Source organism: Megalopta genalis, chromosome 5 (genome assembly GCF_051020955.1).
Source record: "Megalopta genalis isolate 19385.01 chromosome 5, iyMegGena1_principal, whole genome shotgun sequence".
Lineage (NCBI taxonomy): Eukaryota > Metazoa > Arthropoda > Insecta > Hymenoptera > Halictidae > Megalopta > Megalopta genalis.
In genome coordinates this window covers 6143471-6158922 of record NC_135017.1, presented here as the reverse complement: position 1 = coordinate 6158922, position 15452 = coordinate 6143471, and the positions used below count along the sequence as shown (strand labels likewise).

The following is a 15452-nucleotide window of genomic DNA, read 5'->3' as shown; positions in this document are numbered from 1 at the left end:
ATAAATTTGAATGCCTCCGTTCCCCTTCCCCCGCGCCGGTCTCCCACGACCCGGAAGCGAGAACTCATCTGGACAAATGCGCGGGCTGGCTCGTTCTGTCGCGTTTGTGATATCCTGAGTTTCGCGAACGAGTTCGGGCTAGAGATAATGATCAGATATCTCGAGGACAATCGAAGGATTCTAAACAGGAACACGACACACTCGACGAGATATTTACGGTTACTTGAAAGCATATTTTATCAGGCGCGTTTTCGGGGCCGGATAGTGAAAAAATAAGTACGGAGATATATGTATACATGTATGTATATGTATACATCTATATATGTATATCTCTGCGGTGACTTTCATTCTATACGAGTGAATATCTATGCTCCTTTTAGGATAGCGTGTGGGCCCTTTAGGAAGAAACGTCTGGTTGCTGTTCTCTGTTCACAACGATCCAACGGAAAAAGGATTTGCTATCCTAGAGAAGTATCCTCTAGCGTATCTAGTTTACCTGATTGTTAGACACATCTCTTTCTCTCTCTCTCTCTCTCTCTCTCTCTCTCTCTCTCTCACTTTCTCTCTATCTCTCTCTTTCTCTCTGTTTAGTTGTCGTTCGCGTTTCGGGAGGCGGAGGGACACTGGAATGAAAACCTTCAACACGTTTATATACTTCTGAGGCTCAACGGTGCAGGTCAGCTGTTTAGGCTCTTGAGGACACGCGGCTGACCTAGCGAACAAGGAACCAAGAAGGCCCCGCGTAAATCTTTTCGCCGTTTCGAGCGTCGAGAACATGTCCTCGAAGAACGGTCCGTATTTAGTAAATGCACGTCAAGTAAATGCAAATCGCGGGATTGGTCAACTTTCAGATAAAATATCGCATCGTTAAATATAGTGACGGGCCGATCGGTCGAGTCGCCGCAGGCGGAACGGAGGAAATCTTTTCGCGACGCATGCACGAAATACAAATGGAATTCATCGCGTGCAAAATGGCTTCTGCGACCGGCCGTTGGTAATTTTGGCTAACAGTTTCAGCGTCTCGCCGCTACGCGGATTGGTGTGTCGCTTGAGCTGGAATAAAAACATGGATATCTCGAACAGCTTCATTTTGCATAAAAATAATGTTTGGACTACCCGCGGCAATTTTGCAAAGAATGCTTCCGTCATTTTCGACGTCGCCCCCATTGCTTCCGGCGACTCGACTCTCGGCCCGTCGATAACATTTTTCTCCATATAGAATAATTTTCCTCTGAAACGTTTTTTTTTCTTTTTTTTTTTATAAATCTAGTCACCTCGCAGCTTCCGATTAATTTTGTACAAACGAAACGGTCTCCCGACGAAGAAACCTCCCGTGGTTTGGCATCCTCCGAACGTAGCAACGCAGACGAAGTGTTTTATTTGTTTCCGATTGAGAAAATTAAATGCGAAAATCGTGCGGGTCTCGATAAGAGTTGTTTAAGTTCACCCTTCGGGGACGGAATTAGTTGTGTAAAATGCAAGCGTGTAAACGTTAGAATCCTTGGTTGCATTTCTTTTAATTCGGTTCGGCAATAGAAATGGTATTCTCTTTCTCACGTGACCGAAGGAGAAAACGGACGAAACGTTGATGATGCTTCTCGACGAAACATTTCGAATGTTTCGGGAGGAAAAAAGGAGACAAAGAAACGAGGAAAAGAAGAAAAGAAAAGAAAAGAAAAGAAAAGAAAAGAAAAGAAAAGAAAAGAAAAGAAAAGAAAAGAAAAGAAAAGAAAAGAAAAGAAAAGAAAAGAAAAGAAAAGAAAAGAAAAGAAAAGAAAAGAAAAGAAAAGAAAAGAAAACGAGAATATCGGTGTGTTCTAAAATCGATCTAAATCTATCCGGATGCTTAAATATTCGGCACAGAAAACTCGAAATCCTTAAACTGTCGTGAGAACGAAACGTCGTGCTTCGATATGAGAAACGGGGTTCGGCCGAGGTGGTATGAAAATTTGGAAGATTCGGTGGTCAACGAGTGGAACAAGGACCTCTATATTGGTTCTAGGACTTCTCGCGGCACGCTGTACGCGGGACGACGTTGAATTTCATCGGCGATCACGCGCGCGCGCGCGCGACGTATATCCGAAATCTTTGTATCAAATGGTTTTGTCCTTGCGTTATGTTTCGATTTCTTATTTGATCCTTAAGTTCTCTTAATTATTAGTAACGATCGTTAGCCGCATACGAGCCATGGTAACAAAAGTTTCAAAAGACGAAAATTCAAAGTTCTCCGCGTCTTCCTCGCGCATCGTTTACGAACGTAAAATGGACGACAACGAAACAACGTTGCTCTGTCAACTGAACGATTTTCGAAAGACCGAACACAACGGCTGCGTGTATCTTTTTTTTGTTCTTTGTTGTTTTGCGCAAGCGAGTAAAAATAAACAGACGAACATCGACGAATAATCCCTGTTCCGCGCAGGGCTCGCGAACATCAAATATATCCATTCTCTCTTACACCGAGATAAATACTCCGATTATTTGCCGGCTCATTTTTCAACAACGATTTTATACCAAAAAATTGCGTTCCCTTCGTTTCGTTTTTCCCCGTCGTTATCGTATCATAAATACTCTCCAGCCACGGTCGTTCAGCTCTCTAAACCTTAAAAACGATACAAACATCCATCGCCTCTGTTCCCAGCGGCGAATTTTGTCAAACACAACAAGCGACAGCAGTGAGACTCGAGTCACATTGAACGAAGAACTTCCTTACTGTTTAGTGGAGCACGCTTCCCGCAAAATGGGACGCGCGTTTTGTTTCTTTTTCTTCTTCTTGTAGTTTCTTTCAACAGGGAAACTGCCATTCGATTTGTTTGTTTTTTTTTTAAATTGATGCTCGATAGCGAGGGCTTCGAATTCGTGCCGGAGCGAGCGATGCCAGTTTCCTTTGCACTTTCTCCGCCATGACGCGTTCGGACATGTTGGAATTCCACGAAGAGCAGCACGGAAGAGAACTCAACGGCACGGAAAGTGCAAGAACCGTCGTCGAGACGCGGAGCTGTCAATTCAGTTGACGCGACGACTCTTCATCTTCTCGGAGATCCCAGGATCCTTCTGCGGCGCGAGAAAGCTCCCCTTCGCACCGAATGTTCTTAAGTATAAAAAGAGAACACAAGTCGCGCGATATTCTCTTCCAGGTTCGCCTCGCAGTCCTGCGCCACCCGATATACCGTCGACTATATCGAAACTTAGCCCGCGCGTTCTCTGCGCGTTTTCGTGGTCGCTCGAGTCGAACCGACTCCGCGGTCGTCCCGAATCGCCTCAAACGTCGTCCGAGGATCTTGGAAAAGCATTGAATACAATTTGGTTCCCGTGCGCTCTTATCCGCTAGTTTCGGAGCCTGGACCGTCAGCAAGCAGCGTCCGTAGTTGCTGGATCGGCCAGCAGCGGAAGTACGTCGTTTTTGAAAGACACGATTAACCGGGTACGTTCCAAGGCTACCATTATAATCGAGGGGGCCCAGGACAGTCCGTTTGTGTAAATATTTCCGCGGAAGCGGGTTTGCTCGCGCGCCGACCAATTTCGGAAAGCGTTCGAAGCGGATCGGGACGCGACCCCAGAGTTCGCCGGCTCCGATTCTCGGCCCTGCCTCGAACGAGCATCGGCCAGGCGATTCCCAGTGACCGTCTCTACATAGTCTTTACATGACAGAACACCGTGAAACGTTGTACCTATTATCTTGGTCCACATTGTTAACGCTGAATACGCGCAGCAGCCTGTCGGTGTCCTCGTAGACGGATCTGTTCTGCTGCTGCTGCTTCATCAGCCTTATCAACTTCTTCCTCTTTCTCAGCCTGATCGACCAGCTGGTCTCCTCTTGCACGTTCTTCACGCAGGTCGTCGACTCGCCGATCTCCCTCCTCTGGGGGCCCTGGAACGCCGCGTAGTTCACGGGCACCAGCTTCGACGGCTGGGAGAAGGAGTCGTAAACGCGGACCGGGCGATCCAGCGAGGACCTCTTCTTGGCGGGGGTCAATAGCAACGGCTGGTCCTTCAGGGATTTCGACAGGTTGAAGCTCTTCGGGTACTTCTGCAGCCTGGTGTCGTTCAGCCGGGACAGGATCTTGGCGTTGTCCTTGATCGTCGAGGAACTGGTAATGTGGTTGGTCGCACGGTGGTTGTTCATTCCGTTATTCGGGACCAGGCTGTTGTTGTTCGCTTTCGCGAGCTTCTGCTTCATATTGTTGTTCGTGCTGTTTGCATTGTTGTTGTTGTTATTGTTATTGTTGTTGTTGTTGTTGCTGCTGCTGTTGATGTTATTGTTGTTACTGGTGACTACGTTCGTCACGTGGTGGCACTGCTCTGCGCACTGCAGACAGTCGTAGTACTTCTCGGCGACGTATCGGCGAGGTTGTTGTCACACCTCTTGCAAGTACTTCAAAGGGCAGAGGGTCTCCCTGTACAGCACCTCGCCCTCCTTTCCCGTGTGGTCCGCCGAACGGACGTCCGCTGCGCATCGCACCATGGCTACGCCATCTACCTCCTCGCCGACCTGGATCACGATCTGCGAATGGAACATTCGTTGAACAGTTGCCCCCGAATCGACGGATCGTATATGTATCCTACATGCTTCGTGACCGACCGGAAAGAATTTCGAAGAGAACGGCGGGTATTTGAACAGTCTTTTCTAAGGTCTTTCTAAGGTCTATTCTCAAAAAAAGTCTTTTTCAGGTCTATTCTAAGCGCCCCGAAGAATAGGGAACGCAGGGTAAATCAGGGTACCCGATGAGTTGGTTATTTAAGGGGGGAGGAGTCTTGTGCGAAGCGTTCGAACGAGAGGCGATACAGTAAGTTCTCCCGGAAATGCCAAATTTCGGGTTGCTGTGAATTTCCATGCGCTAGTTCTACGCCTATGTAATTTATTGCCACGTGGATGCCAAGGGTCGATGGAGTTGATCAAGCGCGTGATAACGGCACGCGACATGGATTCCTGGAAGACAATGTAAAATGGTCTGTTTGGGTGGGTTAGGTTATGTCAAGGTTATTACTCGAGCTTTTCAGTACGTTTTTATAGTACGTTTTTATCAACAACTATACAAATTGTCCATTTTTGCTTACAATTTAGGAGAATTTACTGCATCACCTCTTGTTTGATTGCTTCGCACGAGTCTCCCCCCCCCCCCCCCCCCCTTGACACGTTGAACACCCAGCGTGAATCGGTAGAGCTTCTCCCGGCGCGAAAAAATTTACAAAAGACTATAACGTATTGTCCTGAGTGTCCAGAGTAACCCCAATTATGTTTACAACGTTTTAACGAATTCCGTCGTAACTAATAAAATGTTGTAATATTTTAAAACCAAATTTAAATACAAGTATAATTTGTTAATATAAGTATATTTTATAATCCTATTTTATTATTAGTATAAGTATATTTTTAATGTTTGTTCTTGTTTACTTTATACTTCATTGTTACCCTATATTGTTACAAATCAAATTACTATAAATAAAAATCCTGCTTCAACTGAACGCAGACTGCGGAAACATAGCCGTCACCCAGATAAGAGTGACGTGGCGTTCAACGTGTTAAAGACCGGCGGAAGATCGTTGTTTCAGAGAATGCGAACGATTACAAGAGGTACATTTTTAGGTTAAGGAGCGACCGCGAAGGAATTAAAAAGAGAAGGACTAATTGAGAAACGAAGAAATGAACGTCAAGTAGAACGTGTTAAGGACTCGAACGTCAAGTAGAACTAAGGACAAGGAATGTTAAGGACAAAATAGAGGTTAGACCATAGGGTCTATAGACCCTATAGACCCTATAGACAAGGTGGCACGTGTGAGAAGTAGGCTGATGGAACGTGGGGAATGCATAAAAAATGAAGAATAAGGTTGAATCTGATCAGAGAAAAAAAAGAGAGAGAGAGAGAGAGAGATGTTCATGTTCTTTTAACTAGTCTGTAAAAATGATTCAGTACCTGATCACGCAATAGTGTGATCTGATCGGTAAGCTGTAGATTACGCGTGACTTGGAGAGTCTTCTGGCCAGACTCCACTCTCATGACGTAGGCACTTGGGAAGTAACCGACTCGTCCGCCCAAGCACTTGCCTTTCCACCAATCCCTTTCTGACTTGTCGATCACTGTTATTTTATAACCAGCCCTACAAAAATATCGGAATAACGCCGGCATTAGCAGAAGTGTAACAACCCGTCGACGCAGCGACGAAACAATATGCACAATCGAATTTAAGAACCAAAGAAGAGAAAAGGAGGGGGGGAGATAGGAGAACGGTAGCCGGAGAGCTCTCTGTAACAGCATCGGAGCAAGAGAGAGAGAGAAAGAGAGAGAGAGGGAAAGAGAAAAAGAAAAAAGAAAGAACGACGGAGAGAGCGTCGGCTTTCGAGGAGATGCAAGAGCCGCGCGGTTGGATTTCCAGAGCATGGAGAGAGGAGGTCCTGTTTCAATGATTACTTTAAATCCAATTCGTCCCGATGACGCGCGTCGAAGTTGTAGAGGGCTACGTAGAGGTTATTGGGTGGCAGGACACGTTTCCCCGGCGGGTTCATGTGATTCTGATTGTTAGTATGCGGCGACGGGCACGGCGATGTGCTGGCCGAGGAATAGGATTTCTCGTTCTCGTCCGGTAATTCCATGCTCGACATCCTGACGGCCCCTCTGACGGGCTTGTGAACCGCGTGCCCTTGGCCCGGGCTGCACGGAGCTGCAAGATTTATGCAACATTTATTTCCGATCCCCGCCCGAATCGCGTCGCGCTTACTTACACAATCTGTTGATGCTCCCGCTGTCGGAGTGCCTTGGCGGCGTGGACTCTCTCTGGCCGCCGGCATAGTAATCCCTCGAGCGATGCCGAACGTGCGCGGTCCCCTCCGGCGAGTCCAAGCTGAAGCTCTTCATTCTCAGGTTGAGCCTCTCTCGTCTACGTTGCGGGCTATGCGGCGCTTCATGTGCCATAATTATCGGGGATACAAAGTTAGCGTTTGAGATTTGGTCTGGTGCTCGACGTTGACGCCATTTTCGGCTAGGCCAGCTTCTTGTGTTAATCAGCGAAAGAGAGGCAGACAGAGAGAGAAAGAGAAAGAGAGGAAAGGAGAGAGAGAGAGAGAGAGAGAGAGTGAGTTCGTCAAGCAAAGTCGGAGGACCATCAGCGGAAACGCAAAACCAACGGCTGCTCGTAGCGGCAGCGTCTCGAGTCGTAGATTCACGGGGAGAGAGCGATTCACGAGAGAGTCGTTAGAACAGAAAAGAAGGGTAGAGAGAGAGAGAGAGAGAGAGGGAGAAAGAAAAAGAAGCTCGCTTGTTAGTATAAGTGCTTCAGACAAAGCAAACGAGAGACGCGACGTGCGCAAAGTCGTCAGAACAAAAGGAGAGTGTACAGTGTTTCGTTCGAGTAGAAAAGAAAGAGACAGGTAAATTATAGAGAGAGAACACAACACCGAATATACAATGTATCTCCGTCGATGCTCTTCGGCGGGTTCCTTCGATCGATATTCGTTCTCGACGAAATCATATCGGTTTTCTTTTTATTTTTTTATTTTTTTTTTTTTGGTGGCGTCAACGTCGAGGCTGGCGGCGGAACACGTAACCACGAGACAAAGGACACCATATAGGACACGGTCAAACACCATGAATGCACACAGAAACACGTTTCATTTTCTTTTTTCTTTTTTCTTTGTTTTGTTTTACAGGCGACAAATTCGTTCGATCAATGCCGGAATTATTCGCAGAGAGGAGAATAGCATTTGCGAAAACATTTTTTGTCGTACTCCTTCTTTTGCAGAACAAAGAACTAAAAAAAAACGTATATATATTATATATAGAGAGATATGCATGTATACATTGTATGTATATATATATATGTATATGTACAAAGAGAGAAAAATGGGACACGACTCGCGCGAAGAAGTGACAGCAGGGGGTTTGGCAGAGAAGATATACGATATACTTTTATTTACAATATTTACACGGGGATCTCTGTGATGCTTTCAGGCCTTTCTTTTCCCTTCGCTTCGGCGGGACGTATCGTTCGGTTTCAGAACTGTGGGGGCTCGTGTTACGAAACACCGACCGGACACCACGATTTTGTCTCGCCTTCTCCAAAAGGCATCGTACGAAATATTTCCGCGGCGAATTCTACGCACGCCGCTATCGGCAACCGGCCGAAATCAAAACGCGTTCCTTTTCTCGTTTCATTTTCTCTCGAGGAACAAGAAGAAGAAGTGAGATAAATCGTTTATCTCGCAGCGACGTCCGAGTTACAAAGCCAAGCGATCGTTCGCGAAAAGGAAGACAGCTGAGCGAGAGTTGCGCTTCTCTTCTCTCGCTTTTCTTTTTCTTTTCGGTTCGATCTAAACGCGCGTTCTCCGTTATCCCACGCTTGCCTTCTCGTACGATCGACGTGAACACGAATTATGTACACGGTTCCGTCGAAGATCCGTTCTCGAAAGGCTCTCCGCGATCGACGAACAATCCCCAAACTCGACAAAACACTTCGGAGAGCGAGCGCAAATCCGCGGTTTCAAAAGGGACTACGTTACGCGATGAAATCGAGCTGAAATCTCTGTTGTGTGTGTTTTACGGAACGCTGAAATAATCCGAATGCGAATTAAACCGTGCCCGGGGGTTCGCCGTGTACCATTCGCGGAGATTACGTTAAACGGTCCGCCGGTTACTTTTCTTGCCCGTATGCATCGTAAGTTGCATTTACAGATTATTCGAAACTGTTATAATATACAATAGTGGGGCATCCTTACCTTTTTGGCATAGTCTTTTTTGAAACAACCTGTACGTAATAACTAAAAGTCCTGCAAACAATTTCACCGCTTTAGGAACTTCGGGAACTGTTTAGTCTGTGTGTACGTTTGCGTCTGTGTAAGTGCGCGTGTGCGTGTGTCTGTACGGTATGTGCTTGCTTGTTTTTTTGTTTTTCGTTTTTTCTGTTTTTTGCAAGTTGGTCATGCTGAATTGAAGAATCGTGCCAGCGGATCGATCGAGAAAAGAAAATCGCCGGTGGTTCTGTATTCTACAATTCAGCAATTCCAAAATCGTTTCGTGGCCAACTAGCTTCCAACGATTGCGCGCGGTCGTCCCGTAAAGGAAGATACAAGCGACCGGACCTTTTCTCGACATGGCGGATTCAAAGCTTCTTGTACTTAACCCCTTGACGTACCATTCTCCCGGCAGTCGAGCTGCGATTGGAGATTTTTCGATTGCAGCGATTTCTTAGAAGGGAAAGAAAATCGATGCTTATTGTGCGCTTAAATTTGGAAGAATGCTTGAATAAAATAAATTTAGAATGCTCAAATATTGGTGACGAGAGATTGGAATTTTATTTCATTTTTAAAGGACAAAATAACATCTATACACAATCGTATTGCTAGAAATATTACTAGAAATTTCCATGACGAGTCGTTAAAGTACGGCAAGGGGTTAACAGCGACTAAATAATACATGGAAAATAAACTACCAGCGGTGGTTCCGCGTGTTCTACGTGTTCCGGTTTCGTAGCGTACGCTAAATGTGACAGCGTGAAAATGTTCGAACCGTGTCTCTTCGCTGATCGAACTCGAACAATTCCACAGATTTTTCGCGGTGTTCCTCGTTACAGAAAGCGACGTTACACGAAGAGGAAAGAGAGAAACACACTCGCGGGGACGTCATTATTGGCATCACGGCAGAACAATCTTGGCAACTCCGCCTTTCGTTCCTTAAAAATTCCATCGATTTTATCCGTCCAGGGTGACGTAAACACGCTCGGAGGATCCCATCGTCTCTATTCGTTGCTTCAGACTCGATCGCGATTCCAGTTCGATGCGCGTCCAGCAATTCCATGCTGCACGGAAGGATACTTGTGCACCCTACTGTGGATAAGAGAATGTCTCCCACAACGATAGCAGTTGCACCGAATTTTAACAGTCACGAATTCGAAAAAATGATGCCGGTCTCCGGTGAGTCGGCAATTCCAATGCCAGCCTCAGGCAATTCCGTGTTTTCTCGGCGCAACGATCGATCGATGACCGAATAAATCTGTATCGGAAACAACGATTCCTCTTTACGGATAATACGAAACACGATCATCGGACTGTGCTATGCCCGCAATTCCATATAATAGCAATTCTATGTAATAGCAATTCTACGTTTTCCGAACACTACGAGTAATAAATGAATTACTAAACTGACCGGTGTTGGAAACGACAACGATTCTCTTTACGATTATCATGCAATTCCATTGCGATACACTGACAATTCCACGTTTTCCGAGGGCAACGAGTACTTGTTCGATTGCCAAAGTAATCGGTACCGCGAACAAGAATGATTTTCAATTACCAAACTGGTCAGAATCTGAAACAGCAACGATTCTCTTTGAGAATATCACGCAATTCCATTCCGGTGGACGAGCAATTCCACGTTTCCCGAGCGCAATGAGTAATTAGTCGATTTCAAAGCTAATCAGTGTCTTGAAAAACAACGATTTTCTTCGCGGTTAATTCGCAATTCCATCGCGATACACTGACAATTCCACGTTTTCCGAGTGCAACGAGTACTTGCTCGATTTCCAAAGTAATCGGTATCACGAACAACAATGATCTTCAATTACCAAACTGGTCAGAATCTGAAAGAACAACGATACTCTTTGCGATTATCATGCAATTCCATCGCGATACATTGGCAATTCCGCGTTTTCCGAACGCAACGGGTACTTATTCGATTGCCAAAGTAACCGGTATCATGAACAACAACAATTTTATTCGCGGATAACTCGCAATTCTATCGCGATACATAAGCAATTCCACGTTTTCCGAGTGCAACGAGTACTTGTTCAATTGCCAAAGTAATCCGTACCGCGAACAACAACGATTTTCAATTAATAAACTAGTCAGAATCCGAAACAACAACGATTCTCTTTGCGAATATCACGCAATTCCATGTCAGTGAATGAGCAATTCAACATTTTCCGAGCGCAACGACTAATAAATGATTAAACAGATCCGTGTCGGAAAGAACAACGATTCTATCTGCGGACATCACGCAATTCCACCGCGATGCCTAAGCAATTCCACGTTCCCCGAGGGCAACGACTAACAAATAAATCACTAAACTGCTCCGTGTAGGAAGGAACAACGATTCTCGTGGCGGATAACACGGAACTCCGTCGTGGCGCACAAGCAATTCCACCGTTTCCCAAGGAAAAGTGGAACCGGGTTCGCTCGATTTCGTCGTGTTTTCGACGATCGCGATCATCTTCGAATCTCGAGGTACGCGAGCACAGCAAAAGGAATTGCGGGTCGCGCGACTCCACTCGACGGGTCATCGTTTCCTGTTGGCGGCGCGACAATGAGGCTCCGGCAGCCTCTGCGACGAGGCCGATGGCGTCTCCTGGGTCATCAACACCAGCGGCTGCCCGAACGGCCTGGTTCCGGACATCGATCCGCCGCTGCCTCTTCCTGCTCAATGGAATTGCAACGGTTCCACGGTGACTCTGGTGCGTGGCGGTAACATTCGCGAAGCTCGAAGCCGGCTTTCTCTCTCCCGACGCGGGAAGCGCACGAGTTAGGGCCGCTCGGCGTTGTTACGCGTGTTACGCGTGTTACGCTAGTTGCAATTGTTAGTTGGCGCAATTCCATCCCGGCACTTTTAAAATGACAGGCTGATCGATTCGCGAGCCGGCCTTCCTGTAGGCTTCTTCTCCGGACTCTTATGATCGCCGACGAGGAGACCGTCTTGTCTTTCCTTTGGTCGTTCGGTCTTTGGAGTTGCTTGGAATTGACTCGAATGTTTCGATGAGGTCGTTGTTAGTCTTTGATGCTCCGGAGTTGCTCTTTCGTGATATCTGAGAGACGCGGCGGGGCTCGCGGCAGCGTCGGGCGACTAATCGTCGAAACTAATTGTTATCAATTTTAGAAATGTTTCGTTAACGAATAAGATTGCTGATATTATTCGACTCCGCGTGAAAAACTGAGCAGAAAGTGTGCAACGCGTTTCGCGTCCACGGAGCTCCGTTCTCGAGCAAATTAGCTTCGGAAAATGGGGCAAGCTGTTCTGCAATGGCGGCGTTATCGTCCGCCGTATTTGCAAACGGATTATCTTTAGTCATTTTTTCCTCGAGCACGGAGGCTCGCGCGCGAAAATTCCGTGGCACGTTTTCGATTCGGTTTTTCGCGAGGAATCGATCTGGTCGACGAATTCTCCGCGTTGAAACGATCGGTCGAATTGCGAGATTTTATACCTCGACGCTGCTCGAGAGAACCGAAAGCATTCGCGCGTCGCGACGCGTCGCGACGAGACTCGCGGAAAAGTGGGAAAACGTTTTCTCTCCTCGAGTGAGTCGCCACAATGGCGGACACCGGATCGTCGATTTTTAATCGCGGGTCATTGAGGGCTCGGGCCACTCGAGCGAGCTCTTAGAGTCACCTCGGAAAGAGGCTTTACGACGAGATCCCTCTGGAGATTGCCGCCGCGCGACGCCTCCTCCGCTTTTTCATCTTTCTCGGCGAGCAAACGCGCGGCCACGTTTCTCCCGCGGCGCCGACTGTTTCGAGACGTTTCGCCGGGACGGTAACGAAATTTTGAACAGTTTTCTCGCAGTCCTTTAGGCACAGACTTTTCGGCGGAGATTCAACACCCTTCGTCAATGCTTTCGACTTTCGTCTCCTTCGAGAGGTGACGAGAAACTCTTGGATCCCTCGTGGATCTTCGTCGATCTTTTACATCTGTTTTCTTTTTTTTTCTTTTCTCATCAGATTCGTTTCCCAGGCGTTTTGCGACGGTAGACAAATTAACGATGGCGCGGGTAAAGGGGAAGAATGAAGATGAAGCAGGAGAAGAAGAGAGCCAGAGAGAAGATCAGAGATAGAAGAAAAAGAACAAAGAGAGAGAGAGAGAGAGAGAGAGAGAGAGTGAGTGAGTGAGAATTACGAGTCATGTCCCTGAAGAAGACGAGCATTCCTTCTTCTGATTAAAAAAAAAAAGAAAAGAAAAACAACAGGGTCACGAGAGATCTTGAAGCAGAAAAACACAGTGACTTCTTCCGTTGCATTATCAATGGAGCCTGTTTCTGAGTGCATTCGGTGATTTCCCCGGTTTTTCACGGGCTTATAAAAACTCTCCGAGAGATAAACACGGCACCCCGAGCTTTCGGTGCAATAAATCGTTTCAACGAAAGCGGAGCATAAATCCGAGTTTAAACAATGTTTCTGAATTACTTCGCTCTCGTTGCTCTCAATTATTCGAACTGCGAAATAAAAACATACAACTTTCTCGGATTCACTGTTGAACCGAATTTCATGCTGCTGTTGTTCGTTAGCGAAATCTTTCTTTGCTATCATTGAACGCTTTTAATTCGATTACGTTCGAACAAAGTGAACTTGTACAGTGAATTCTCTCCAATTGACGCTCAGATCGTGCACGAGAATGGGACAATTTAACGAGGAGAAGACACGATTATTCGTGCCTTATGGTTGTTGACAGTCGGTAACTATAAAAACGAGTCGCGAGGCTCGAATAAAATCGTATCTCCTCTTCCAAAATTGTTTATTTCTGTGTGCGATTTGAGCGTCAATTAGAGAGAATTTGCTGCATCTAGCAATATAGGAACTGCAATACTGTGCAAAAGAAAGTAGACTCGCAAGAGATTGCAGTAAATTCTCCCTAATTCGCGCTCAGGTTGCGTGCAAAAATGGACAATTTGGGAAGAGGAGATACGATTATTCGAGTCTCGCGCCTCGTTTTGTATAGTCGTTGCCAATTAATAACTATAAAAACGAGCCGTGAGGCTCGAATAAAATCGTATCTCCTCTTCCAAAATTGTTTATTTTTGTATGCGATTTGAGCGTCAATTAGAGAGAATTTGCTGCATCTAGCAATATAAGAACTGCAATACTGTGCAAAAGAAAGTAGTCTCGCAAGAGATTGCAGTAAATTCTCCCTAATTCGCGCTCAGGTTGCGTGCAAAAATGGACAATTTGGGAAGAGGAGATACGATTATTCGAGTCTCGCGCCTCGTTTTGTATAGTCGTTGCCAATCAGTAATAATAAAAACAAGCCGCGAGGCTCGAATAAAATTCTTTCCCACTTCCCAAATTATTCATTTTTGTGCGCAATTTGAGCACGAATTAGGGAGAATTTACCGTGGTCTCGCAAGAGATTATTTGGCGACTCGAATGCTCTGTAGATTCTCAAAGCAGAATCGAATTCGAAAACGGCGGCAGCTAAGTTTACCTCGTTTCCGTCGATCGATTGTTTTCGAACATAAGCGTTTGGTATCCAGGCACCTATAAATCCGATCTATATTGGATTCTTGATCGAGCCACCAACACGTAAACCGTTTCTACGATCTATTCCCACCGAACTTCGTCAATTAAACTAAGCTCCAACTGCCATTAGCGTTCCATATAACTGTTGCTTCCATATTAACACACATACACACACAATAATATCATCTCCTTCCGTGCGGCAATCAAATCCGTATCTTGTACGATGCTCGGAAGCACCTGAAACCTCCGCGAACAACTTAAATCTACGGGAACTGTCGTAAATTAGGTTCGCGCTCTGCAACACAAACTTTGTTGCATCTACTACGCAATTTACAGTTTTGAAGAATTTTCATATAACCTCACCCGGCTCTCTAGCAATTTACAAAGGGCTTAAAATACATAAACTGATTCCAGTAGAACACCTACTATTTATTTCCCAGAACCCGCTTAATGATCTGCTTCAAAGCTACACTCGTCGACAAAAGTTAAGCACGTTACACAGATGCATATTTTTTAATGTAGTAAACCATCTGAACATACAATAAAAATTTGTGTCGTATCAACGAAAATATTAGTTTTATTCTTTTATAATTTTGTATTTTTATCTATTTTCTATTTTTATCTTATCTTTGTATTTCTTATTTTTATCTCATCTTTGTATTTTCTATTTTTATCTTATCTTTGTATTTCTTATTTTTATCTCATCTTTGTATTTTCTATATTTATCTCATCTTTGTATTTTGTATTTTCTATATTTTTACCTTATCATTATATTTTGTACTTTTATCTCATCTTTGTATTTTCTATTTTTATCTTATCTTTGCATTTTCTATTTTTATCTTATCTTTGTATTTTGCATTTCCATCTTATCTTTGTATTTTCCATTTTTATTTTAATTCTGTATTTTTTATTTTTTTACTTATATTTTATTTGAAAATTTTTTCCTGTTTTGTCATATCCACTAAATGAAACAATATTGCAATATAAACAGCGTGTTACATGCTTCGCTACAATATGTACTAGTAATTTAACAAGAGCTATACTTAGTAACGTACTATATCACTAATTATGAAATGCATACTTCACTCTATAAATTGATCTATGCATTTTACCCTTAATAACCTGACATCAAGTTTTCGTTATTTGTTAACGACGTGTAAAGTTTCTTAACTTTAGTCGGTGAGTGTATACTGCTAACAAGACTGATCTACTGAATTAATTGCCCTGTAGAGGAATCAATATTGAT

At 44.9% G+C, this 15452-nt stretch overlaps 2 protein-coding genes across 5 annotated transcripts in view; both read right to left on the bottom strand.

Annotated features, from left to right (window-relative positions):
* Positions 1-243: 243 nt before the first annotated feature.
* LOC117222619 (uncharacterized) lies at positions 244-4221 on the bottom strand. Its single transcript, XM_033474410.2, has one exon. It carries the CDS (start codon positions 4175-4177, stop codon positions 3638-3640), a length of 540 nt encoding a protein of 179 aa, XP_033330301.2. The 5' UTR covers positions 4178-4221; the 3' UTR covers positions 244-3637.
* Positions 4222-4354: 133 nt separating this feature from the next.
* The window catches only part of Stacl (SH3 and cysteine-rich domain-containing protein), a 154003-nt gene continuing 142905 nt past the window's right edge, over positions 4355-15452 (bottom strand). For 3 of the 4 annotated variants that reach the window (XM_076522408.1, XM_033474403.2, XM_033474405.2), the window contains 4 exons: positions 6719-6895; positions 6408-6657; positions 5913-6096; positions 4355-4501 (listed from right to left, as the gene is read on the bottom strand). In XM_076522408.1, the coding sequence (XP_076378523.1) occupies positions 4355-4501; positions 5913-6096; positions 6408-6657; positions 6719-6895 (758 nt within the window). Of the gene's footprint in view, positions 4502-5912; positions 6097-6407; positions 6658-6718; positions 6896-8707; positions 8759-15452 lie in introns of all 4 variants that reach the window. The other variant, XM_033474404.2, reaches the window with a different exon arrangement.

Coding starts and splice junctions, on each gene's coding strand:
- LOC117222619 (XM_033474410.2), bottom strand. CDS start 4,177: ATGAAGCAGAAGCTCGCGAAAGCGAACAACAACAGCCTGGTCCCGAAT.